We start from the raw sequence: 27,273 nt of genomic DNA, 5'->3' as shown, positions 1-27,273 counted from the left end.
CTCTTATTTTCTTCATGCCCGATTCCTTTCTTACAAAGCAAAGATTTAAATTACGGAAACTCTCGGAAAAAAACCCTAGTTACCCATATCGTCGGCAACTCAAATTCCCAATTGATCGATCATTGCGATGTCGCATGCGGCGATGGATTTCAGATCTCCGATTACTCCATCTGGCGTCTCTCCCGCAATCCCTGTTTCGCAGACCAATCTGGGGCATCCGCCTGCAACTGGCAGTCTCAACCTTGCTTCTTCAACTAATGGCGGATTCAATTGTTCGAATGTTTCAGAAAAGGTGACCAGGAGTTCGAGGCCTAAGCCCAGGCTGGTGAAGATTAGGAAACAGTCGAAAATGTCCGAGTCTATTGGGGATGGTTTGGGGTTTGATTCGTTTAAGCTGGATCCTGAGAGCTTGTGTCGGGCTGATCGTCCTGCTGCTGCTAGTACTCATAATGTGAATGGATCCTTTGTATTTCGTGGTGGCAGTGATGATTCTGGATCGGTCATGAACCAGGGGAGTAAGGAGCGTAGTGAAAACGTAAAACAAATGGGCGGCAATACGTTTGGGAATTTTCATTTTGTTTTTAGTGGTAATAAGAGTGACTCAAGTTCAGTGAATGTGGAACCTGCGTTTGGAGCTAATCAGAGTAAACCAATATCCGTTTCTAGTGCGGGAATTGGCGGCACTGTACCTGAAGCTACCAGGAGTAGCTCGTTCTCAAATTTGAAATTCGAAAATTTAGCAAATTTACATTCAAATTTGGAGCAAAAAGTTTCTAACAATGGTGAGCGACATTCAGGTACCTTTGAGTTTGGGAAATTTGGTGGTGTTGCTTCAGTTTTTACTGCTAATGGAAGTGCTTTGCAACCTAATAACTTGGTTTCTAATGAGCATAGCAAGTCCATAAATCCAAATAATAGTTTTGGTGCTAATATGAGCACTTCAGGATTGGATTTTAGTTTCAGTAATGGGGAATTTGGCTCAAATCAGAAATGTTCATTGAAAAATTTGAGTTCCGGAAAGAAAGAATCTAGTGTAGGTGGTGGAACATCTGTCCCTGAAATGAATGAGACTGCAGCCTTTGCTTTTGGATCTGACTATAGTTTTTCAACTAAAAATGATTTCACAGGTTTTGTTTTTGGTGCTAATTTAAACAATTCTTCATCATTTGCTAATACAAAAGCAAAGGAACCTTTTGGAAAATTTCAGGGGGGCAAAGCAGATTCTGAAGTGGAGTCTCAGAAGGGAAGTTCTAGTAAAGTTTTTGTGTTTAGAGGAAATAGTGAAATAGGGAATCTCAAGTGTGAGGAAAGTGGCAAGTTTGATGAGGACAAGCATAATTCAATGAATAGTAAGAATGCACATATTCAAGATAATCACAAGTTTGTTTTTAGTAGTCAGGGTGCTTTAGATACTGATTTTCATAAGAGCAATGTTTCTAAACTCTCTGATGAGTTTAATTCAATGAGTTTTGGTGCTGATAATAATTTATGTGGTAAGCGACATGATAATATACAAAATGTGTTTGTTTTTGGAAGTAACCAAACGACTTTTGGTTTTTCTACTGAATGTGGAAGTGCTGGCATGAATTTCAACAATCAGCATAAGAATATGAATTCAAGGGTACCAGGAAATGATGATGCTGTTGGTAAGGTTGAAAAAACTAATGTCACAGGTACTGGAAAGTCTTGTACATCTGGTATTGATGGAAAGAGAGCTAGTTCTTTAGGAGTGAGTACTCAAAATGTGGCTGAATTGCTGGATAAGAACACAGAGTTTGTTAATTGCAGTGAACAAATAAATTCCTGGAGATCTTCTGCTGGAATATATGGGAAGGAGAATAAGCCAATTAATTTAAATGACAAAATTTCTGATGGGAGCCAATTTTGTTTCCAACGTGACAATGGTGTTGACAGAAATGCTTTTTCCATACCATCATTTTCACCTGAGGGTACTGGTATCCAGCTAGATGGCAGTTCCGCTGTATCACCTTCTGTCAGTAAAGATGAAAAGAATGATGAAGCTAGCTTTACAAGCTTGCCATTTGGTATAGGGAACATCTTTACAGAGTTCAAGGCATCCAGTTCAAGTGAAGCCTTTTCTTTTAATGTTGATTTATTTTCTGGCTCAAGCAAGAAGATTGTTTATGAAAGCAGTAAATCTGTGAGGGATAAAATGTCAAAAAAGAAGAAGACATTGAGGCAACGTAACCTGATGAAAAAGCAGGTTGAGCCCCAAAATAACGAGTCTCCTGACTGTGCTTCACCCATGGATTTTTCACCATATCAGGATACTAACTCTGCACCATTTGCTGAAACCTCTGTAGCTAAGAAGAAATGTCCAGGGCCTAGTGACAATAATCTTGATGTTGACTCAGGGAATCACTTGGGTGATCAGAAAAATGATGCTTTCTCCACTGTGCCATCTTCAGTAGATGGATTATCAAGAATAAGGCGCCAGTACAGGAAAAAGTATAAGACAAAGGTTTGTAATAGATCAAACCAAATCAATCAACAAAAACCCGTCTCTGCTTCTCCTGCTTTCCAATTTCCCCCCCTGGGTAATAATCATTCATCTGAGGTCCAAAGGGGGGCTACTTCTAGTGCTCAAGAAAATGGGGTTCATCTATTCAATACTGATGAGGGGAATGCCAAGCAAGAAATTCCTGAGTATGAAGCATGTGAGAGATGGCGAATCAGGTGCTTCTTACTTTTGAGCAAATTATTCAAATTTCCTTATTGATTCTCATTTGAATGAATCATGTTTAAAATCCTTCCATATTTTTCTGCAAGTTTTCTTTAATACTATAACTATTATATTCCTCATCTTGATTAAAATGACTCCACTGATGGTCACTTTCACATGACATTTTTCAGGGGAAACCAAGTTTATAAGGGTGGTGATCTATACAAAGCTGAGGATTTCTATGGCAAGGGCATAAAATCTGTTTCACAGTCAAACATTCCGGAGTGCTGCATTAAGCCTCTGTTGTTATGCTATAGCAATCGTGCTGCGACCCGGATGTCACTTTGTAGGATGAGGGAAGCAATCAATGACTGTGCAAATGCAGCTGCTCTAGACCCTACTTTTCTCAAAGTAAAGCTAAGAGCTGGAAAGTAAGGCCTTAATATCTTGTCTTTTTTTCTTCATCCTTCCTTTAGTTGTGCCTACATTTTGGATAATCATATTGCCTGCATTTTTATATACCATCAGTTGAAGAGGTAATGCCTGGCTAGGACAGTTACAGGCATTGGAGGGCCCCAGCTTCACTGCAAAGTACTTGAAGCAATACACTGACCATGAGCAGCCCTCTGATCTTCTTAAAAGAAGAAAAGCTCTTGTTTTAAATGTCTTCTCCTGACACAAAATTGCTTCAATAGCCTTTGGAGCACTCTAGCACTAATTTCCAAACAAATGCACTTAGCTAGAGCAAGGAGCATGTTAAACCTGCACCCCTCTTGCATATCTTCTTCTAGCCCTGAAGAAACTTTCCACTCTAAACCCTTCTCCTTAAGAAATCCACAGAATGTCAAAATAAGCACCTGCACCAAATTGGTGGGTAGGTTACTATCATTTCCTCCTAAAACCTTACAGAGTTTCATATGTAGCTCCGTTGTGATTGTTGAGAATAAAGGTTGAGTGGTATTCTAGTCTTACTTTGATGCTTACACATCTAATGGTGGATATTGTTGCATATGTTTATATAACATGCACATGCAAATTTACGTATTTCTTAATAATTTTTGAATTACTAGTTGTTACCTGTTACTGGGAGAAGTGCAAGAAGCAGTGCAGTATTACAACAGCTGCTTGGAATCAAGAGATGTATGCTTGGATAGGAGAATTACTATTGAAGCTGCAGAGGGTCTGCAAAAGGCAGAGGTGACTTATTGTTAGATTTATACTTGATTGGGTTTGAGGAAACCTCTTTTGTTCTTTAGCCAATCATTTTAACCATTCCCACTACTGAGCTCTTAATGGGAATTTGTTTGTTTGTTCGTTTTGTTTTATTATTATTATTATTATTATTATTATTATTATTATTATTATTATTATAATTTTCCATTGGTTTTTGTATGGAGAGAAAAAAAGAAGAAGATATCTACATCATGAAATAGTTTTTTTCAAGTATATATAGAACATGAAACCAGGAAATAATCTTTGAATTTCTTTTCCCTATTGTGCCAAATAGGGGCCAAGTTATCCTATCCCAACATATCTATTTGTGTAACAAGTCTAAATAGGTAAGAATTGGTTTGCTGAGCTGTCCAGCTGCTGTGGTAATAACATATATGTACTTGTACGTGTACAGTTTTAGAAGCTGTTATCATCACCCAGCTAATGATAAACTGGAGAAGGTTTTTTATTTATTTATTTATTTATTTTTTATAATAAATGAAGTAGAAAAAGATTCTTGTTGAGACACTAGAGTAATGTGATGTTTTCTTCTTCATTGTCTTAGTCTCTTGGGCATGTGTGTATCTGGCACAAAGTCTTTCCTCTAAGCAGTATATGATTCTGTAATTTTTATTGCTAGCAGAAAGTGGCTGAGAATTTGCGTCAGTCTGCTGAACTCTTGCAACAGAAAACTTTTGATGCTGCAAGAAGTGCTCTGGAAATTATTGCTAAGGCATTGTCTATAAGCTGCTATTCAGAAAAGTTACTTGAAATGAAAGGAGAGGGTCTATGCAAGGTCTGTGCTATTACAGCTTATATAAGTACAAGACATCCTTTTACTATTTGGCGTCCTTTCTACTCCAGTTAGACAATATCTATAATTATGATGTTTTACAGTTGCGGATGTATGATGAGGCAATTAAGCTGTGTGAGCAGACTCTTGATTTTGCTGAAAAGAACTTTGCTTACCATAACATGGAAAACATGAATAATTCTGTAAAGCTGTGGAGATGGCGCATTATGTCAAAATCCTACTATCATCTTGGGAAGCTTGAGGCAGCTCTTCATCTGATTGAGAAACAAGAGCAAGTATTCGTCAAGGATGGGTAAATCTCTCTTTCTGTTCTGTTTAAAAAATATATATTTTTATTGATATTAATGATGCTCTCATCTTTCTTTGTTTAGTTGTGGAAACAGTTCTCAGGAGTCATCAATTCCTTTAGGCACTACTATACGTGAACTTTTAACCCGGAAGGTACACTAGTTTCCATTTTGTGTTCTCACTGTGGTAGTAATCTGTAGTCTTATTGAGCCAATATTTTACTACATTATCAATGTTTTTACTCTGATTCTTTGTTCTTTCAAATAGAAAGCAGGAAATGAAGCTTTCCAATCTGGAAAGTTTGCAGAAGCACTGGATCATTATAATACTGCTATATCATGCAGTGTTGAATCACTGCCTTTTGCAGCCATCTGTTTCTGCAACCGTGCTGCAGCCCATCAAAGTTTGGGACAAATTATTGATGCTATTGCTGATTGCAGTGTAGCCATGGCTCTAGACGAAAATTACACAAAGGTTTTCCTTCATAGACAAAGTGACAAACTTCATTTTATGTCAAATAAATAATTTCTCATGTATGTTTCCTTGTGTGCAATGTAACAATCTCTCTTTGTGTGCGTTTCAGCAAATCATTGTTCTTTCTTTCTTGAGTATTTTATCACTTGACATTTTTGTCAAAATGGTGTTATTGGTGGATAAGCCAGAAGATTGAGTAGTTTTCTACCAGTGTAGCACTTAATGAATCTGCACTCTGTTTGCTTAGTGCTTGCTGTATGTGCATCCCAGGTAGCATTGCATTTGTTGCAACAGTTTGCAGCAACATAGCTGTAAGTAGGATAGGAAGGTGGTATAGTATCTGTCTCATATTTGATATTTGTCTTATAGGTTTGTGCTGTTGCTTCTAGGGACATCTCCATTGTAATTTTCTAGTATATGTAGAATTTTATTAAAAGCATCCTTAATTATTTGCAACCTATTTACAAACAAATCTACTCAGGAAGTTGACATCCATCCTCACCATGAAAATCATCTTGCACCCTAAATCTCTAGGAAAACAAAACAAAAATATTAGAATGATGCATTTTATGTCAATCATAGAAAGAAATAGTTGGTGATTGGAGTGGAGATCACTTTGCTTCACTATTGATTTTTCATGTGAGGCATCAAAGCATGTTTAATTGCTCTCATTTATTCTGGTCAGAGTCTTTAGTTGAAATCTGTCAATCTGAGTCTCATTTATTATGTGGCAGGCAGCATCAAGGAGGGCTACTTTGCATGAGATGATTAGAGACTATGAGCATGCAGTTACTGATCTTCAGAGGCTTATATCCCTGCTAGAAAATCAAGAACAAGAAATGGATCATCAAGCTGGATCACAAGATAGATCTAATGGCAGTAATTTGAAAGAATTAAGAAAAGCTCGCCAGCGTCTCTCCTCAGTTGAAGAGAAAGCAAAAAGTGAAATTCCCTTGGATCTTTATCTCATATTGTGAGTTGATGTCTCCTTACTGATTTGCATGAAAAACTTTCATCTTTAATCTTCCTAAAGAGACAAATTACGGGAAAAAGCTCTTAATGTTGTGATTTGTCGGGTTTCTTATCATCTCCAGTTTTATTTGGCAGGGGAATCAAAGCATCTGATCCTGAATCCGACATCAAGAAGGCATACAAGAAAGCAGCCTTAAAGCATCATCCTGACAAGGTATTGAGATTATAAATCAGTTCTATATGGTTGAATAGATTGCCAATATATGTACTATATATACTCATGTTTGGTGGTGTATGGTGATCTAGGCTGCTCAGTTTTTGGCAAGAAGTGAGAGCATGGATGATGGACAGTTGTGGAAGGATACCTGTGAGAAAGTTCAGAAGGATGCTGACCGTCTTTTCAAGATGATTGGGGAAGCATATGCTGTTCTCTCAGATTCTGACAAGGTATGCATGTTCTATGTAAAATTACTGCTACTGTTCTCCCTGGTTTAGAATTTCGGGCTTATGCTTGCATATAAAATGATTTGTTTTTACTTGTGCTTGTTTGAATATGAGTGCATGAAGTATGTATGTTTTCATCTTTGTGCAGCGCTCAAAGTACAATTATGAAGAAGAAATCAGGGCTGCCCGCAAACAAAACAAATGTAACTATACCCGTGACAGATCATCTGATTCTAACAACTCTCCTTCTCAGAGATGGTCAGAGTTTTACAGTCCGCAATTTCGACGAAGCAGTAGTAGGCGCTATGGGCAAGAGTCGTGGAGAACACATGGAAATTCTCATTCCGATTGGTAAAAGGAGTTTGCTGCAGGGTTTCTGGTGTTCGCTTGGCTGGGATCAAGGTTGAGTGAGATAGCTAGTTCGGGTAAAATCTTGGAGCCTTAGAGATATGGCCTGGCTCAGCCCAGATATGAATAACCTGCCTGGGAATTTGGTTTCATGGAGACCAACACTTTGAAGGACATTAACTATGTTGAAAGTGGAAAGCTATGGGTGGAGCCGGAGTCCAGTTCAATGCTGCTAACCAAGACGGTTGGCCTGCCTGATTGGACTATTAGTGCTGTGAGCTAGCTCTATACTTATTGTTAATATTAATTAAATCATAGTGATTAGTGGAAATCAAAATTCAAAAGTGAGCTAGGACGCTGCCCGCCCTTCTGGATATGTTATGTATTTCCTTCTGTGAATGTGATTAGTACGTAGTACTAGAATGAATGAGATGAAATCTTTTTATTACTGCAGTAAATTTTACTTTGGTATCTTCAGGGAAAATTTTCTATTACCGAAAGGAAACTTCACATTGGAATCATGTAACCATATCTACTAAAGTTGAACTGAAAATTTGTAGGTCAGTTCAGGAATATAATACGTATTAAAAATGTCAATTCAAAATTTAAAACTAATATCAAGCAGAAAACTAATTTGATATCGGCTGGCTGGCTTCAAAACCAAAACTATCGTGCCACTACTCTGCCATAGCCCGATAAAAAAACTAATGCTTAGAATGAGGGAGCCCGATCTTCTATCGTGCCTGGCAGAAAACTAATTTGATATCGGGTGGCTGGCTTCTATGAGATTTCTATGAACCTGGTTAGCCCGATCTTTTATGTCACAAGTGAAATTTACACTTGCAAGTCAAGAGCATCATGATCAACTCATGGCCGAACTCATCTCAAGCTCAGAAAAACTATAACAGTTTTAATTTCTGATTCTCGAACCAAACACACCCTTAATTCTTCAATTTTGGGATCTTCCTCAACATTAAAGGTAAGTTAAAATGTTCAAAAGTAAATATTTGTAAAAAATAGACTACAAGAATCTTGTACCCATATTGATGCATTGGTGAACTTCAAATTTATGGATCTGTTAATTAAATTAGCTGATACAATAAATTAAATAACATCTAATTTAACAGTAGTACAGAAAAGTACGTTTACGGGATGAACAAATGTAAATTCAAAGTTTAAAACAAACATCAATCATAAAGCTTCATAAATGCGAAATCAAAGGTTTGCCTCTTCACATTTTTAACCTTCTTCTGTGCCGATTGAAGCCATGATAAGGAAAACCGTTGATCTCAAACTAGTTTTCCCATGGTAAGCCAAAAAAATTGTCAAATAAATCTCTTTAAATCAAGTCATTTTTTACTTAGCTCGCAATTTAGGTGGTAGATTATATTGTGCGCTATGATTCATATTGCAAGATGAAACACGGGTAAATAATGTTCAATTTTAATATAGTGAATGATATTTTTTAAATAATATATTAAAAATGAACCTTCAATGTGTGTGTTGATCTAGCCAAAATCAACAGCCCAGAATGAAGAAAAATTTTAAAAATAAAAAATACGGTGACATTATGGTAATTTTACTTAAGTTCAAAGCATAAGGTACATAAGTTTATAACTTAAGGTGCTTAAGTTTATAACTTAATGTGCTTAAGTTTAAAGTTTAAGGTGCATAAGTTTATAACTTAAGGTGCATATGTTTAAAACTTAAGGTGCATCACTTTCTAGTTTAAAGTGTATAAGCTTAACTTTTAAGGTGCACGACTTACAAACTCTAGGTGCATATGTTTCAAGTTTAAGGTGTATCAATTTCTAGTTTAAAGTGCATGAATTTAACTCTTGAGGTGCACAAATTTGATTCATTAGGAATATAGACTTCCATACTCTCTATGGGTGCAAAAATTTAAAGCTTAAGCTAAGGTAGGTGCATCCGTACATTAATTAAGGTGCATCACTTCGAAACTTAAGGTGAATCAGTTCAGTAAGGTGCATAATTTTGAAACTTAAAGTGCACCAATTCAAGACTTAAAGTACATATAAGTTCGAAGGCTTAAGGTGCATAAGTTTAACACTTTACATTAGTTCGAAACACTTAAGATCATTTGCATCCATGTTAGGAAGTGCATTTTTTTTTTTTCATTTTGAGATGTTGATTTAATCTAGATTAACGATTTAGATCTCACCCTATTTTTAACCTAGGAGACCCTTCGCACATGAACCATCCCGTGTATATATATATATATATATATATATATATAGAAAGAGAGAGAGAGAGAGAGTAATGATCAAACGAGACCACTTCGATCTTTCCGTGAGTCCACAATATAGTGATTACCTGAGAGTCCTTGTAATGCTTATTTACAAGTTCTATCACATGAGTCTCAATCTTTAGTCCCTCATTTCTTGATGTGGCAAGAGTTTCATTTGGTGGGTCTCAAAAAAAAAAATAGTCAATGTCAAAATATAAAGTGAGTGAGTAAAAATAGGAAGTAGAAGTTGAGAGCCCAATGAATAATTTCTTTTATTTATTCTCCAAGTCCCACAAAAAAAAAAAAAAAAAAAAAAACATGACCCATGAGGGCGCTTACTCTTCTTAGGTTGTTCCACGTAAAATCGTTTGAGGTCTCCTTCTATCGCTGACTGCGCCCAGAAAACGCATGAATAGAGATGGGGAATCAGGAGAGTGCTATGTACAAGCAAGAGTCTGCTGAGTATGAATCATGTGAGAGATGGCGAATCAGGTGGCCTGGCCTGGGTGCTAGCTTCTTACATTTCACAATATAATATATTCTTCAATTCTTCTGCAACTTTTACTTACTGCGGGCTGTATATAATTAACCATCATATCATGCATACAACTTCCAAAGCATTGGCATTATATTCACTCCAAAGCTCACACCTTTACTTTCAAATCGGCTATATATATATATAAGTATCTGACATTTTTCAGGGGAAACCAAGCTTTTAAGGATGGTGATGTATCCAAAGCTGAGAACTTGTATACTGAAGGCATAGAATGCTGCGTTGAGCCTCTGTTACTTTGCTATAGCAATCGTGCCGTCGCACTCACGTCGCTTCGTAGGATGAGGGAAGCCATCAACGATTTCGCGGTCGCGCTTGCTTTGGACCCTAGCTATCTCATAGCAAAGCTTAGAGCTGCAACGTAGGGCATGCATCAACACTTACTTTTTAGTTGCTCCTAAAACCACCACCAATTTCATATGTAGGTTACTTATGATTGTTGAAAATGGAAGTAGTAGTGCTCTTTTCTTTTTTCTTTTATCTTTTTTTTTTTGACTGACAGAGGAAATCCTCGGGAGGGTGTGCATTGAGTAAACATGTAAATCTGGTTTTGTGATCCTGGAAGGTAAACTAGTTTAGGTTATCTATAGCTAGATGACTCAAGCCAAGAGGCTGCTCTCGCATGAAATCTAACTGGTGTTGCGATCCTGGAAGGTAAACTAGTTTAGGTTATCTATAGCTAGCCGACTCAAGCCAAGAAAGCCAATAGGCTGCTCTCGCATGAAGTCTAACTGGTTTTGTGATCCTAGAAGGTAAACTAGTTTAGGTTATCTATAGCTAGCCGACTCAAGCCAAGAAAGCCAATAGGTTGCTCTCGCATGAAGTCTAACTAGTTTTGTGATCCTGGAAGGTAAACTAGTTTAGGTTATCTGTAGCTAGCTGACTCAAGCCAAGAAAGCCAATAGGCTGCTCTCGCATGAAGTGTAACTAGTTTTGTGATCCTGGAAGGTAAACTAGTTTAGGTTATCTGTAACTAGCCGACTCAAGCCAAGAAAGCCAATAGGCTGCTCTCGCATGAAGTCTAACTTGTAACCTTGTTGCCTCCTGAGTTAACAACTTAATCAACTTGGGTAGGGTTGCCCTGACCGACTACAACCAATTTCATATTTAGGTTACTTATGATTGTTGAAAATGGAAATAGAGTTGTGCTCTTATCTTGCTTACACATCTAATGGTGGATGTTTATTGCATTTATTTAATTATATAATATGCAAATGAACAAGTACTTTTTTTTTTCTTTCAAAAAAAAAACAAGTACTTTTTTTTTTAATTACTAGGTGTTACCTGCTGCTGGGAGAAGTGCAAGAAGCAATGCAGTATTACAAAAGCTGCATGGAATCAAGAATGGGTGTTTGCTTGGATAGGAGAATTGCAATTGAAGCTGCAGATGGTCTACAAAAGGCAGAGGTGACTTACTGTTACTTACATTTTGTGTTTGATCTATATTGTAGATGCAGGAACCCCTTTTGTTGTTTGCATTATCATTTTCTATTCGTCACGCTGGCACCGCACTTGATTCTGTAATCATTATTTCTGGCAGAAAGTTGCTGAGAGTTTGCATAGGTCTGCTGAACTCTTAAAACAGAAAACTTGTGATGCTGCAAGCCGTGCTCTAGAAATTATTGCCGATGCATTGTCCATAAGCAGCTATTCAGAAAAGTTACTTGAAATGAAAGGAGAAAGTTTATGCAAGGTCTGTGATGATTACAGATTATAAAAGTAGGAGCTTCCTGTTTATTATTTTGTCCTTTCTGCTCTAATCAGACAATATCTATAATTTTATTTTATTATGATGTTTTACAGTTGCAGAAGTATGATGAGGCAATTAAGCTGTGTGAGCAAACTCTTGATTTTGCTGAAAAGAACTTTGCTTTACATGACACAAAAAACACGAATGATTCCGTAAGGCTGTGGAGATGGCGCATTATGTCAAAATCCTACTACCATCTTGGGAAGCTTAAGGCAGCTCTTGATCTGATCAAGAAGCAAGAGCAAGTAATTTTTGTCAATGATGGGTAAATCTCTCTTCCTATTCTGTTTTAGAAATTGTTGTCCTTTTAGAAAAAAAAAATTGTTTTGGTTGATGTGTTAATGATACTCTCACCTTTCTTTGTTTAGATCTGGAAACGAATCTCAGAAGTCATTGATTCCTTTAGGCACTACTATTCGTGAACTTTTAGCCCACAGGGTATGCTAGCTTCTGTTTTGAGTTCTTACTATGGTTGTAATGTGTACTGCTATTGAGCCAATATTTAACTGCAATGTTTATAATGTCCTCTCAAATAGAAAGCCGGAAATAAAGCTTTCCAATCTGGAAAGTTCGCAGAAGCATTGGATCATTATAATGCTGCTATTTCAAAAAGTGTTGAATCACAGCCTTTTGCAGCCATCTGCTTCTGCAACCGTGCTGCAGCCCATCAAGGTTTGGGACAGATTATTGATGCCATTGCTGATTGCAGTGTAGCCATGGCTCTAGACGAAAATTATGCAAAGGTTTTCCTTTAGACTCGAACTCCATTTCATGTCAAATAATCACCCTCTCTTGTGCATTATATTGTAGCCATCTCTTTTTTGTGTGTGATTCAGCATTTCCATTGTCCTTTCGCTCTTGAGTATTCTATCAGTTCCTGACATTTTCTTCGCATTATGTTAATGCTGGATTAGCTTTTGTATATACAAACAAATTGCACTGAGGAACTTGACATCCATCCTCACCATGAAAGTCAACTTGCGCCCCATACCTCCAGGAAAACCAAACCAAAATATAAGAAAGAAACATTTTCTATCAATCATGGAAAGAAATAGTTGATGATAGGAGTTGAGATTCCTTTGCATCTCACTATTCTTGTTTCATGTGAGGTACCGAAGCTCTCATTTATTCTGGTCATAGAATCTATCGAAATCCGAGTCTGTTGCAGGCAGCTTCAAGGAGGGCTACTTTGCATGAGATGATTAGAGACTATGTGGATGCAGTTACTGATCTTAAGAGGCTTATATCCCTACTAGAAAATGAAGCACAAGAAAAAGCTGGCAGTTTCTCGGAAGTATTAAGAAAAGCTCGCCAACGTCTCTCCTCAGTTGAGGAGAAGGCAAAAAGTCAAATTCCTTTGGATCTTTATCTCATACTGTGAGTTCATATCTCCTCATTGACTTGCTGCAAAACCTTCATCTTCAACCTCCCTAAAGATCGAGAAAAAGAAAGGGGGAAAAGCACTTGAAGTTGTGATCTGTCTTGTCTGGCTTCTTTTTCATTGAAAGAAAAGAGATGCATTCAAGTTACTCCATATTAATCCTCACCACTTCTATCTGGCAGGGAAATTAAATCATCCGATCCTGGATCTGTAATCAAGAAGGCATACAAGAAAGCAGCCTTAAAGCATCACCCCGACAAGGTCTTGAGATTTTAAATAATTTCTGTATTGTTTAATAGTAAGTCAGTATATTCACGTTTGGTAGTCTATGCTGATGTAGGTCGTTCAGCTTTTGGCAAGAAGTGTGAGGTTGAATGATGGGCGATTGCAGAAGGATATCTCCGAGAAAGTTAAGAAGGACGCTGACAGTCTTTTCAAAATGATAGGAGAAGCATATGATGTTCTCTCTAACACTGCCAAGGTATGCTTGTGCCATGTAATCAGTTGCATTGTTCCTTCGATCTGCTTTAATTTGCTTTACAATGGTATGTAACTTCTTGATGGTGACCGAGCAATGCCAAAGCTCATCTTTAGTTTTAGTTTTCTGCTTACCTGAATACCAATGCACGGGTGAAGTTGATGTTATGTTTCCATGTGCGTGCAGCGCAAAGAGTACAATTATGAAGAAGAAATCAGGCAGTCCCAGACAGGGGAGGAGTTTGCATAGGATGAGTGAACTGATATAAGCCTTACTTTTAGAGAAATGTCTTTGGCTTTTTCTTGATAGATATTTGGTTGTTTTTGCAAGGGGTGTTTGCTTCATTGCTTGTACATAACACTACTTTTGGTCATATATATATATATGTTCAAAGTGATGAAAGACAATAGCTATGCCTGGAACATGAGTTCCACTTCACTACTGCATCAATCAATGCTGCTCGCGCTGAGCTCTATAGTTTTTTTCTTTATTGTTAATATATCAAATCAAAGTAATTAGTTTCTAAATATGTACCCGCAGACATACAATAATACTGAATTAAGTATTAAAAATTTAAATCAAATATTGTTTTTTTTTTTTTTGAAATAAAACATAACTTCATTCAAAATTAAAAGAAAACTGAGATACAAGCAGGTGGATAAGAAACCCACGACACAAGGACAGACGAAGAATCGCTGACGTCCCGATATAGCGAAGCGTTGCCAATATCACTAGTAATGACACATTGCTTAACAACCAAACTCGCATCCATAGAATGAATGGAAAATTTTAAATTGTAAATAGTTTAAATCAATGTTAATTGAATGACATAAATAAAATGTATTGTTATTTTCTTAATACGCCAATTTAATGATTTAAGGTTAAAACGAAAGTTTAAAAATCAATGAGTTAAGGATGAAAATTTCATGTTTGAATTGTTCCTTTTCGTTTAACCCAAAGGTATCCATCATTTGCCAAATTGTAAACACTTCCATTAGAGACACTTTTTCTCGTTGAATTGTAAGCACCTCTAAAGGTGAAGAGACACTTTTTCTCGTTGAATTGTAAGCACCTCTAAAGGTGAAGAGGGCAGTGTAAATTTAAAGTTACAAAGTTCTAAAAGAACATGGAATTTGTTAGGAGTTCAATATGACCCAGAACTTCAATAGCAGATTTTAATGATATAGTACCATGATAAAATCCATTAATCTTAAAAAGTTGGAATTCCATAAAACTAACAAAATACAAGAGCATTAAAATAAGTAATTAAACCAAAACAAAACTCTTCAAAGAGTATTGACTACCAAACAATCCTTCGACTTCAATACCAAAACTATCTAGTCGCCTGTGCTTGTGACTGAGCATGCTCAAGAAGCTGACTCACCAACTTGTATGTCCGTCCAGAAAGAGCTTTTGTATGATCAATTAGTTGCTCATAACTGTGTATGATTCCAAAAAAAAAAAAAGTAAATAAGAAACAATCATAGAATTGTTAGTAGGTTAAATATGAATCGAATCACTATCTACTTTTTCCTATTGAACTTACACATTGGGATGGGTAGGTTCCATTATAACAGTTCCAGTTTCGGAATCAATTTTAGCATCGAGCTTGGAAGTCCTGATAAGATTCACAATCCATCTCTCCGCATCCTCATAATTCAAATTTAATTTCTCAGCAAGAACCCTGTAACAAATAATGTCAAGTATTATGCCCCATGTACTATTATTAGAATGGAAGGAATATAAAGAGTTTATAAAGGGGATGTAATATTTATAAAATAATAGCTCCTGATATCATCTAGTTTTGGTTGATAAAAACACATTAAGATTTCCAGCATTTAAGAGCTTGTCTAGTGCCGATAAATCAATAATGTTTGGTGGAGCAGAGATGATGATTGCAAAGGATTTTTAAGTGGTAAAAAAGAAGCATTTGTTACATACCCCATGTCAATACGCTGATGAATGCGGCAGTAGGTCTCAAAGATAAAAAGGCGAGCATTTTCTAGGAATTCATCCCTCAAAGGCACAGTTGAAAAATTGCCCTCTTCAACTCTTTTGCCCAAGAATGGATCATTCAAAATTACCTGGCAACATAAATGAACAGGAAAAGGGGGAAAATGATATATTAGAAAGATTATTAATAAATATAAATTCAAGATAAAAATCAAACATCCAAGTATAAAGCTTCCTTGAAATGAATATTTCACCTCTTCACACTCTTTCATCTTTTGCTGTGCTGCATCGAAGTCATAATTGACATAAACACAGGCCAAAAACTCAGTGATGGGGTCTGCATAAGAGTACTGCTCTGGCTGAATAACCTTTATAAAATCTTTAAACTGAGGTCGTCTTCTTTTGTTGACAATGAATGCAGTTGCCAGATAACGCAGTAGATGAGGTGCATTTGTTTGAATGGCATTCAAGTACCTAGAAGTAATTTTTTCATATTAGATAAATGTTTAAAGCCATCCATAGCAATTTTAAGTTTATACACAAATTGGAAGATCGTCAATTATAGAGGCCGGGGAAAACTTGATTATCAAATTTTAGGTCTGGATTCGATTAGTCTAAAAGAATTTTGACTTTGGGTAAAACTAAGCAGCACATTTAGCAATATATACCAAATTCCTAAAGGCATGCTGATTCAGTATAAGACAAATCTAAGTATCTAACAGGGTCAGAAAGCAAAAGATGTGTGTGTGTAAAGCAGATAAGAGGCAAGGATAAATAAGTTCAGTGACATGAAAAAAGGGAACAGATAAACCAAGTGAGCATACTTGTCCTGGTTAAACAAGTCAATGATTTGGGTCCTTCCATTGTCATGGTTGAAGAAGATGAACAAACTCCAATGCATTAACCAAATTCTGCTATGAACTTGATGTAACGGTGTTGAAAAACTCTGCAAGACCACAATTTGTAAATTCACCCTCTCACCAGAAGACTAACCAAGTGATAAAGAAAACATCTATGAGACTTTTATAGAAAATAAAATCAAGATAAGATATTACCTTTGAGTCAATAATTTCCTTCAAGCGATTTAGTTCCTCAAGGGCAATATCCCAATTCTGCATTAATATCTCAGCAGCTAGCTTTCCCCACAATGCACTAAGGCTTCTGTCACTGTTTGTGCAAAGAGCCCGGTACTGATACAGATAATCAGCAGCACCAGAATAATTACCACATTCAAACTGAAATTTGGCATACTGATACAGTGCCTCTATCTGCTCTGGACCAATCTGACAGAAACAATTGTAAACATTAATGGTGGCAGGAAATATAAGAGCTTTACTGAATAATTGGTTTATAAATGTATCATGAGACTGATGACAATTTAATGCTTTCACATATGACAATGATCATAAGAACTGAAAATTTATATTCATTGTTTAACTGGTTCAAATGTGGGCATCTAAATTCTATGCCTCAACCTTTTTTTAAATCAGAAAAAAAAAATAAAAATTCTTCTAACAAGTTACATACTCCCTTGCAGCGATTCAATCATTGATAACTTGATATCATAGACTGATAGTCTCAAACCTCAAAAAAACCTAATCTATAAATTAAGTGCTGGTACATCAAATCAAATTTTCAATATTCAATCCTATTTACCTGATATCGATCATTGAGTAATTGAAGATTATGCTGTTTGTCAGCTCTTAACTCTTGAACTGCATTTGCATTCTGCAAAAATTGAACCAACGGGGCAGCACCCTCCTCTAGTGCCTTCAACCTTGCAACAACCTCAACTCTTCGATCCACCATTTCTGTATAGAAACACTCATCTATCATAATAGAATATAAAGCTATGTTTGCTAACTAACATGCATAATATTATTCTCAGGAGAAGTACAGACAGATGTCAGCAACATAAGCTTTGTATAAAGAATCCCTAAAAATCAAAACAATACAGTCCTAAATAAAAAACATATGTAATTATTAGAAGCTTGAAGCATTTTTGCCAACTGCCAAATATAATAAACATATGAGAAGGGCTAATCTGCCATAATTCATGATATTGATTTCAGATTTATTCATCAAAACACTCTTTAAGCAAAATAATAAATCAGATGTATAATATTTGGACCAAGACAACAAGAAACACATCAGAATGCTCATTATCAATGAATCTAAAATACGGAGTAACAATTTATTGAAACCTAAAAAAGAAAATCAGAAACCTAATGTGCAACTACGTAGCCCGTTGCAAGCAAAGCAGGGAAAAAATAGCGAAATATAAAAAAGACCAGAACTTTTAAGCAAACATTAGGGAAAAAACAATTCAAAAGTAAATTGCTCAGACGGTCAAAAAACCTACCAAATTAGCTACAGAAAAGGTAGAACATCTAACTGATTATCAAGCATAGCAAACATATACATATTAAATATTTAGGCAGAAGGGGAATGCTGAATACCTTGTGGGACATCTTCAGTGTGATAGAGGGACTTGTGTATGTCCATAGCATAATCAACCATGTTGGTATCGTTGAGAAGCTCAATCTTGGCCTTGAGAATATCCTCATCGGCGTAGAGTTGGCGCTCCTGCAGAAACTCAAGCAAGGGGAACACCAGGTGCCGATCGAGTTGCGGTGCTATGCGCGGCGTCAGATCGTACTTCGCCGCCATTCTTGGCCTCTGGAGATTTTGGCAGTTCAACTTAGCGTTCCAAAGATAAGGAAGATAAAGGATGCGACTAGTAGGGTTTCGTTTTATATCAGAAGGAGGTAACCATATATTCATATGACCGCCCAATTAAATTCTAAATATTTGGAGAACCTTTCGCCCGTGCCCCTATGGCTCAGTGGTAGAGCGTCAGTCTTGTAAACTGAAGGTCTGTAGTTCGATCCTGCATGGGGGCAGTTTTTGAAAATTTTTGGGTTTTAAAATTTTAATTGCTCTCTCCCCCTTTTCACAGTAAAATTATAAGTATTTAAGATTTATGGTAATGTGAATCAATTATAAGTATATATATATATCCTCTTTTAGATATATATAAAATTATTTATACTATAGACCAAGTATTTTGACTATCATTTTTACAAAATTGCAAACATTTATCTTAGTGACAATTATAATCAATCTCTCATATATTATCTTGCATTTATATACTTTGAAGTTTAACATTCAATTACATATGCATGAACATCTCCTATATAATCTTGTATTGATATACTTTGGAGTACTTATTTAAAAATAAATATTGGGCATTATCCTATTCGAGCAAAGCGCGTGAAAAAACTAGTATCTATATATGTATGTATACAAACTATTATAACATTTTGATACACCCTTAAATGTAATTATATAGCTTAATTAGGAAGAATTAATTATATTTGTAGAATTAGTAGGATAATTAGGATGGCACAATGCAACTTAATTAGTGGAGAGAGTTAATATTGTGCCTAAATTAGCATAAAGAAATTATGTATATCATAATATATCATTACCTTGTATAGTTAGTATACTTTTGGTAGGTTAATTATTATAGATATTAGTAAATTAGTATAAATAGGTCCATTGTATATGAATACCTGAGAAATATATTGTTATTCTATTATTTTAACTATTCTTGGACTCAAATACGGTTGGGAGCTAGAAGCCTGCCCGAAAGGTTTATTCTATTGCGTAATAAATTTCAGTACGTAACACATTTGCTGTATCCAGGAATTATTGAGGGAATGATGTATATGTATATGGCATTTTCTTTAAAAAAAATTTGTAATCACATGCATTGCAAAGTCTTTGAACTTTTGAATGGATTGCATCCCAAAATTAGTCTGTTTAACTGCCTGCATGCATATATTTGGACATCAACACTTCTTATTTTGGAGTTGCCCTACTCCGGTATGAGTAACAAATGCCCAGCCGAAGCACATTGTCAAATACTTCAACAATCCACACAGTTCTCAGAAACCATTAAACCTTGTAAAAACTCAACCTTCATAACGTACAATTCACACAACCACAAATGGCTTTATTACTAGAGCTTCTCTCGCAACATTTCTGTCTTACTTTCTCCCAGTAGAACACAATACAGATTCTATATGAACACCGCAATGTTCAGACATCGCTCCTGAAGCATCTCTGAGATTAAGTAAACGCTTTTCCCAGTTACAGCTTAAGGGCTTGAGAGTGATGGCGGATGTGATCATCGATGAAGGTGGAAATGAAAAAGTAGGAGTGATCATATCCAGGCTGCAATCGCAGGAGGAGAGGAACGCTGGATTTGCTACATGCCTCTTCGAATTTATGTGGCAAAAGTTGATCCTTCAAGAATTTGTCATCTTCTCCCTACAACATTTAAGTAGGTTATAAGAAGCCAGCAGAAAGAACATGTGTTTGTATATCCGTATATGCAATGATATGAAACCTCAATTACAAGCATGTGCATCTAGACAGAACAAGAGCTACACCTCAATTACAGTATATACGTAAAGAGGTACCAATTCTAGTTTCACCTCAAAGTAAGGATTAGCTATAATAGCAATCATGAACTACATATTGAGCATTTTACCTGATCAATTAAAATGGATGCAGAGAGATTGGCACCACTTGATACAAGGCAGGTAGCATCGTATTGCTGCACATGTAAAATAGTGATATCAGTTCAATACTCCTACAAGCATGTTAAAAATAACTAGTTAATGGGGTCTCGCAAGATCATACCTCCCAATCAGCTTTATTTTCACCCAAGTAGTTTGTGAAAGCCTTCTGGCCCCAAGGACAGTTCACAGGATTCACAATTGGAGAAAATGCTGACACTGACTGGAAATAAACAACAGTAATGTATCAATAAAAGGAATCCAAAAGTGTCTAAATCTCTTTCTTAGAACAGATAATGTTGGTTAACCATTTGGGGCATCTTAACCATGAAAAACTATGCACAATTTTCATGGGGACTTGAGTCATTCCCTTCCTCGTGTAATTCTGATCACACACACCATGTAAATGCAGTGAAGATGTTTCAAAACTGTGATTAGCACGTAGCTATAACAGGTTTTGTTGGAAAGCAAATGAGTAGCCATATCTTTTGTTCAAGAACATGAAATTAACTTACCTTGTACTTGTCCAAGTTTTTGAGGTAGATTGTTAGTGCTCCATGCCCACCCATTGAGTGACCAAAGATGGATGCCCTTGATGTATCAAGCTGTGGAAAGTGTTCAGAAAGAAGTCCTGGCAACTCCTTAACAACATAGTCATACATACGCCAGTTCTTCCACTTCTCTTGGGTTGCATTCAGATAAAATCCAGCACCTACTCCATTAAATTCATTAATAAAAAATACCTGATCACAGGGGTTAATGAAGCTTGCATTCAAATTCACATTTGAATGTATGATCTTGAGATGACATGTTTAAACACACGTTGATACTATTAGTGTAGATCGCAAAAAGTGAGTGAGTGAGGTGCCTACTTCAATTTATTTACTTTTTGGCAAGACCTAATAGGTCGAACACAATGCGTTTCTCATTTACGCACTACTTAATTGACATTGAAGAACACAACTTTTGCTTACCAACACCAAAATCCCAGCTATCAGACTCTCCTTCAACATTCAGTCCTCCTGTAGCAAAACCAGGAAATAAGTAGTAAAGACTACAGCTTTTAGATCCAAAAAGAGCTCAAGAAAATCCCTTATAGTTGAATATGCCTATACTGCTATACATGAATCATATATCACTTATGTAATTTGTAAAGCATAATAATAATAATGGATTCTGAAATGACATCGCCTCCTCTCTAGGCTTACCAAAACACAAGTTGCAGTTCAAATATCCAATTTATTGAGAAGCATTTTAAAAAATGAATGGTCAAAGTAAAGCAGTTAAATAAGTCTGAAAACAGAAATTAAACAATGCCGCATTCAGAAAACGACTCACTTGGAGATGTATCTGGTGCAATCAGTGCAACACCCTCACTTGAAGCAACACGTTGGGCACCAGATTTAGCAATGAAGTTCTCATCTGTGCATGTTAGGCCGGAGAGCCAGTAGAGTACCTAAAAGCATTGTTCAAGGTACAGTTAAGTATTGGGTAACTCAAGAAACAAATCGCTTTCCCCCAATCCAAAATTCAGATTGAATTGTTGGTTCATTATGGACAATAACTCAACAAGCAAATTAAGCATAAGCTTCCAGCAGAGCTTTACAGACAGATCACTGACACGTGATAACTGATGAAAAATTAAGAAAATTTACTGAGTACATCATCGCAGACCTATTTCATGGACCAATCGGAATCTTTTAAATGCTAAATTATATCTGAATTCAATAAACCAAGCAATAATAGTATAATACACAATCCAGTGCAAGTAGAATGGCTTAACCGAATAAAGTAAAATTCAATTCTTTAATCACGGCACTCACAGAAAAAAAGATGTTGAAAATGAAATAAAAACTGAAACTTGATGAATCCCGTGAATTAGCGAGGAATTGAAATAAAAGAAAACGGAAGACGACTTACAGGGAATTTGTGGGAAGGTGAAGGAGAAGGGGGGAAATAGATGTGGAATGTCATGGAGCAGCCAAGAGTTGGGCTGTAGTGTTTGTATCTCTTGTTGAACCCTCCAAACATCTTCGAGCTGCTGATTTCTGATGGCTTCGTCTCCATCTCCACCGTATCGCCGACACACTTCACACTACAGACTGAAAGGTTTGGAGTGAGACCGCAGAATGACTCTAGGGATAGTATTAATATTTGATTCAATCCAAATACGGAGTACCTAGCACTGTGGTGACACGTCATTAATCTTTAATTAAATACTCCGTATATCTATTATTACATTAAATTTAATATAAGCCTTAATTTTCAAAATAGTCATCCCACTATGATCTTTTTTCAAAATGGTCATCCAACCTTTTTGGAATTGGTTATATGACTTTTAATTGCACTTAGATTGATTCTTCAACTATTAAAATTTAAGACATATTGATCCTCTCTTAGCATTGGCGTTAAAATGAATGACAAAACATTAAATCTTTTACTTGAAACTTATTATCGCATTTAATCTCTATTTTATTACTCTAATTTTTAAGAAGACAAAGAAAATGATGTTTGGTGATGGATATATACAATCGAATTTTCATATGCTGTTAGGATATACGGTTTTTGACTAAGTTAATGCATAATTTACCAGAAAAATTGTAAATACTAAAAATCTCAAGTTATTCAATTTTTCTTATCATTACCAAAGCAACATCATTACCAATTTTTTTCCTTTTTGTTTTTCATGAAGAAAAAATGAAGTGATGATGATGGGGTGTTTGAAAAATAGATTATCAACCAAAGTTTGACTTGCTTAATTAACTTTAACAATCTGAAAGAAATTAAAAATAAAAATAAAAATTAGCTTTAAACAAACAAAAAAAAAAGAGAGGCTCTCTTTAGTTAGGAATAATTTTTAAAAAAGTTAGCTTTAAACACATTTTTTTTACCTTTTAAAAATTAGGTAGGATGAATTTTAAAATTAATTTATCCGTTGAGAGTCGGCGCTTGTATCTCTCTTTATATATATCTCCCGGCCAGTCCGCTGTCTCTCCAAAACCCTCATATTATATCACTGCCTCTCTCACCCCCCAAACCTCCCTCACTTCTTATCTTCAATTCCACAGCTTTAAAGAGGGCTCCATCTCAATTTGTTTCTAGATATAGAGAAAGATCAGAGAGAGTTGGCTCAATTTGTTTCTAGATATAGAGAAAGATCAGAGAGAGTTGGAAGAGGAAAGACTTCGATGCATATTTGAAAGAATGGCTTCAAGACCAGTGGTTCAACATCAAAATAGAGGAGGTAATCATATATATGATTTCCAAGATTTTATTACTGATATGATTCTTTAATCTCGCTCGATCAAATGGCTTCTTGATTTTCTTGATTTTCCGATTTTTGGACTCGTTTCATCTAATCGAGGGCTGTAATTTATAGATCAGAACTGTAAATATTCTTTTGTTAAAAAGTCAGATTTTTTGGGTGTTTTCAGTAATGGAATGTATTTCTTTTGATTTTTGCAAGTTTTTCTGATTTGATGTTTGAAAAAGGGTCTTTCAATTTATTTGATGGTAAGATGAAATTTTATAAGAGACATTTGTCTTTGTAGATCAGAAATATTAATTTTTGGGTGTTTTCTTGCCTAACGTAAATGAATTGCAGATTTGCAGTTGAGGGAGTCGTTGCTGGGGGAATAAAGTAAAAGAACATGGCGGCAGAGGGAAGGAGCCGCCGGGTACTTGGGGATATTTGCAATATGGTCACCCTTCAAGGGGCCGAAGGCAAGCAGCAGCTTCCTCAGGGGTCAGGCCCCCTCACAAGTCACAAGGGGGCACAACTACTGGCTAATGCACAAGCTGCAGCAGCTGACAAGAACTGGGTTGGCGGCTATAATTTCCCTATTCAATAGTGTTAAATGATGCTTAGGACCCATTATTAATTATTTATGCCATGCACCCACACCCCATCCCATCATCATGCTTTGTTGCTGTAAATCTGAAGTTCTAAACAACTTGTCCCTTGCCTTAATCTCTTGATTTGCTGCAGAAACGTATTGGTCTGTGAATGTGGATGGAGTTGCTGCTGCAAATGGAGGTGCCTAGAAAGCCTCCTCCTCAGAAGAATGCTAAGGTGAAGGAAAAGAACAGCCTCCGCAGAAAGGCAGCAGCTGAAGATTCATCTAGAAAGACTTATACTGCAACTCTCACTGCTCGAAGCAAGGTTGATTGAGACTCATTCTCTGTTGATCTCATCTCTCTGAATGAATGGAAGTCTTTTGTTTCTGTTGATTGAATAATTGGAGTTTTCAAAGTCTTTTGTTTCTGTTGATTGAATAATTGGAGTTTTCTTTGGACTTTTATTGTTTTTGCATAGGCTGCTCGTGGCATTGCGGCAACAATCCTCTCCATTATTATGTATGGCTCGCCTCTGTCAATCATAGTAAGCTCTTGTCACTTGTTCCCTGTTTACTTTATTTTGCACACCTCATAAATTCACTGTATCTTCTGTTATGTGTAGAGGCTAGTGATTAAAACAAAGAGTGTGGAGTTCATGCCATTCTTCTTGTCTCTGTTTGTGTTCTTGTGTGGCACTTCATGGTTCATCTTTGGATTGCTGGGAAAGGACCCCTTTGTTGCTGTAAGTACTTCCATTGAAAATATATTTATAATGAAGAAGACATCAGAAACGAAACAGCTCTTACTGTGATGGAATTTGAACTGCAGATACCAAATGGTTTTGGGCGTGGCTTAGGAGCAGTGCAGTTGATATTGTATGCCATTTACTGTGACAAGAAATCCTTCCCTGATGGCTCCGGGAAGATGGTTGGAGTTGATGGCAAGCCCAGTGGAGAAGACATACAATTAGGCATAAGAATGGGCCAGAACCAGTCAAAGGAGGATCTGGTTTAGATGTGTGTATGTCATTCAGACAATTGCATGCTTTCTTCTTGTTGATGCTGTAATGGTTTTCTCTAAAAACTACTTGTGCATGTAAATGTAATGAATCCTTGGCTTCTGATTCCTCATGTTGGATTGCACTCCAGACTGAAAAAGGTTTTGATTAATTTGGTACTTGCTTGGGCTTGAAGGTCTTTATTAAAGGACTAACTTATGGCTTATAAAACGAGAGATTAGGAGAATAACACATATTCAAAGAGATTCAGAGAAAACACAGACTTAAAAACAGGAAGATGTGTACAATGAGTTGGCAGTTGTGGAGTATGCAGAAGACATCTACAAGTTCTACTAAAATGGAAAAATTGAGGATTTAGAGGTCTACAAGGCTGCTTGGTGACTCACTTCTTCCCCGCTTTTTATTGCCTATTCTTCTGATTATTATTCTAATTTTTATTGTCTATTCGCCTCCTCTTCTGTTTATTATTTTAATTAATTTTTATTGCCTATTTGCCTCTTATTTTGTTTATTATTATTATTATTATTATTATTATCTTTATTATCTTTATTATTATTATTATTATTATTATTATTATTATCTTTATTATTATTATTATTATTATTATTATCTTTATTATCTTTATTATTATTATTATTATTATTATCTTTATTATTATTATTATTATTATTTTTATCTTTATTATTATTATTATTATCTTTATTATTGTTATTATCTTTATTATCTTTATTAATTATTATTATCATTATTATCTTTATTATTGTTATATTATCTTTATTATTATTATTATCATTATTATCTTTATTATTATTATTATCATTATTATCTTTATTAATTTTACTATTATTATAATCTTTATTATCTGTATTATTATTATTATTATTATCATTATTCTTTATTATTATTATTATTACTAATTTTCAGTTTTCTTTTTGTTTTCTTTTTTGAGTCACTTTTTTCAAGTGTTNACTGTGATGGAATTTGAACTGCAGATACCAAATGGTTTTGGGCGTGGCTTAGGAGCAGTGCAGTTGATATTGTATGCCATTTACTGTGACAAGAAATCCTTCCCTGATGGCTCCGGGAAGATGGTTGGAGTTGATGGCAAGCCCAGTGGAGAAGACATACAATTAGGCATAAGAATGGGCCAGAACCAGTCAAAGGAGGATCTGGTTTAGATGTGTGTATGTCATTCAGACAATTGCATGCTTTCTTCTTGTTGATGCTGTAATGGTTTTCTCTAAAAACTACTTGTGCATGTAAATGTAATGAATCCTTGGCTTCTGATTCCTCATGTTGGATTGCACTCCAGACTGAAAAAGGTTTTGATTAATTTGGTACTTGCTTGGGCTTGAAGGTCTTTATTAAAGGACTAACTTATGGCTTATAAAACGAGAGATTAGGAGAATAACACATATTCAAAGAGATTCAGAGAAAACACAGACTTAAAAACAGGAAGATGTGTACAATGAGTTGGCAGTTGTGGAGTATGCAGAAGACATCTACAAGTTCTACTAAAATGGAAAAATTGAGGATTTAGAGGTCTACAAGGCTGCTTGGTGACTCACTTCTTCCCCGCTTTTTATTGCCTATTCTTCTGATTATTATTCTAATTTTTATTGTCTATTCGCCTCCTCTTCTGTTTATTATTTTAATTAATTTTTATTGCCTATTTGCCTCTTATTTTGTTTATTATTATTATTATTATTATTATTATCTTTATTATCTTTATTATTATTATTATTATTATTATTATTATTATCTTTATTATTATTATTATTATTATTATTATCTTTATTATCTTTATTATTATTATTATTATTATTATCTTTATTATTATTATTATTATTATTTTTATCTTTATTATTATTATTATTATCTTTATTATTGTTATTATCTTTATTATCTTTATTAATTATTATTATCATTATTATCTTTATTATTGTTATATTATCTTTATTATTATTATTATCATTATTATCTTTATTATTATTATTATCATTATTATCTTTATTAATTTTACTATTATTATAATCTTTATTATCTGTATTATTATTATTATTATTATCATTATTCTTTATTATTATTATTATTACTAATTTTCAGTTTTCTTTTTGTTTTCTTTTTTGAGTCACTTTTTTCAAGTGTTCTTTTTTTTTTTTTTCCACATTATTCTCTTCACCCTTATATATATATATATATAATTTTTTTCCTTTCCTTTCCTTCCATTCTCC

General features: G+C 35.3%; 5 protein-coding genes, 1 long non-coding RNA gene and 1 other non-coding gene across 8 annotated transcripts; 5 read left to right on the top strand and 2 right to left on the bottom strand.

Annotated features, from left to right (window-relative positions):
• LOC116019679 lies at positions 1 to 7,706 on the top strand. Its single transcript, XM_031259971.1, has 11 exons — positions 1 to 2,697; positions 2,875 to 3,114; positions 3,754 to 3,880; positions 4,539 to 4,691; positions 4,793 to 5,001; positions 5,081 to 5,150; positions 5,265 to 5,471; positions 6,206 to 6,444; positions 6,579 to 6,657; positions 6,750 to 6,890; positions 7,036 to 7,706. The coding sequence occupies exons 1-11, from the start codon at positions 128 to 130 to the stop codon at positions 7,240 to 7,242; spliced, it is 4,242 nt and encodes a 1,413-aa protein (XP_031115831.1). The 5' UTR covers positions 1 to 127; the 3' UTR covers positions 7,243 to 7,706.
• Positions 7,707 to 11,347: 3,641 nt separating this feature from the next.
• LOC116012206 (dnaJ homolog subfamily C member 7 homolog) lies at positions 11,348 to 13,167 on the top strand. The gene is made up of 6 exons (XM_031251697.1): positions 11,348 to 11,443; positions 11,577 to 11,729; positions 11,840 to 12,051; positions 12,155 to 12,224; positions 12,323 to 12,529; positions 12,955 to 13,167. The coding sequence occupies exons 1-6, from the start codon at positions 11,348 to 11,350 to the stop codon at positions 13,165 to 13,167; spliced, it is 951 nt and encodes a 316-aa protein (XP_031107557.1).
• A 144-nt stretch (positions 13,168 to 13,311) lies between these two features.
• On the top strand, positions 13,312 to 14,052 carry LOC116014832. Its single transcript, XR_004097498.1, has 3 exons — positions 13,312 to 13,428; positions 13,508 to 13,648; positions 13,832 to 14,052. It is a non-coding gene; the product is annotated as an uncharacterized LOC116014832 (long non-coding RNA).
• Positions 14,053 to 14,795: 743 nt separating this feature from the next.
• Positions 14,796 to 18,329, bottom strand: LOC115999560 (eukaryotic translation initiation factor 3 subunit E). The gene is made up of 8 exons (XM_031239402.1): positions 18,058 to 18,329; positions 17,255 to 17,409; positions 16,654 to 16,881; positions 16,423 to 16,544; positions 15,853 to 16,072; positions 15,587 to 15,729; positions 15,192 to 15,329; positions 14,796 to 15,084 (listed from the first exon to the last, which is right to left on the bottom strand). The coding sequence occupies exons 1-8, from the start codon at positions 18,266 to 18,268 to the stop codon at positions 14,979 to 14,981; spliced, it is 1,323 nt and encodes a 440-aa protein (XP_031095262.1). The 5' UTR covers positions 18,269 to 18,329; the 3' UTR covers positions 14,796 to 14,978.
• Positions 18,330 to 18,429: 100 nt separating this feature from the next.
• Positions 18,430 to 18,501, top strand: TRNAT-UGU. Its single transcript has one exon. It is a non-coding gene; the product is annotated as a tRNA-Thr (tRNA).
• A 913-nt stretch (positions 18,502 to 19,414) lies between these two features.
• LOC116002011 (S-formylglutathione hydrolase) lies at positions 19,415 to 22,314 on the bottom strand. The gene is made up of 7 exons (XM_031242021.1): positions 22,105 to 22,314; positions 21,523 to 21,640; positions 21,159 to 21,206; positions 20,700 to 20,896; positions 20,309 to 20,407; positions 20,157 to 20,222; positions 19,415 to 19,933 (listed from the first exon to the last, which is right to left on the bottom strand). The coding sequence occupies exons 1-7, from the start codon at positions 22,249 to 22,251 to the stop codon at positions 19,754 to 19,756; spliced, it is 855 nt and encodes a 284-aa protein (XP_031097881.1). The 5' UTR covers positions 22,252 to 22,314; the 3' UTR covers positions 19,415 to 19,753.
• Positions 22,315 to 23,183: 869 nt separating this feature from the next.
• LOC116033192 (bidirectional sugar transporter SWEET1b-like) lies at positions 23,184 to 25,197 on the top strand. 2 transcript variants are annotated; one of them, XM_031275955.1, is made up of 6 exons: positions 23,184 to 23,428; positions 23,789 to 24,005; positions 24,173 to 24,346; positions 24,500 to 24,565; positions 24,644 to 24,763; positions 24,850 to 25,197. In XM_031275955.1, exons 3-6 carry the CDS (start codon positions 24,191 to 24,193, stop codon positions 25,033 to 25,035), a joined length of 528 nt encoding a protein of 175 aa, XP_031131815.1. In that variant the 5' UTR covers positions 23,184 to 23,428; positions 23,789 to 24,005; positions 24,173 to 24,190; the 3' UTR covers positions 25,036 to 25,197. The 2 variants fall into 2 exon arrangements, with proteins under 2 accessions (XP_031131815.1, XP_031131811.1); XM_031275951.1 differs by having other exon boundaries at positions 23,789 to 24,346.
• The last annotated feature ends 2,076 nt before the right edge of the window (positions 25,198 to 27,273 follow it).

The sequence above is a fragment of the Ipomoea triloba genome, chromosome 1 (genome assembly GCF_003576645.1).
Source record: "Ipomoea triloba cultivar NCNSP0323 chromosome 1, ASM357664v1".
Classification (NCBI taxonomy): Eukaryota; Viridiplantae; Streptophyta; class Magnoliopsida; order Solanales; family Convolvulaceae; genus Ipomoea; species Ipomoea triloba.
This window is presented reverse-complemented; position numbering and strand designations above follow the sequence as displayed.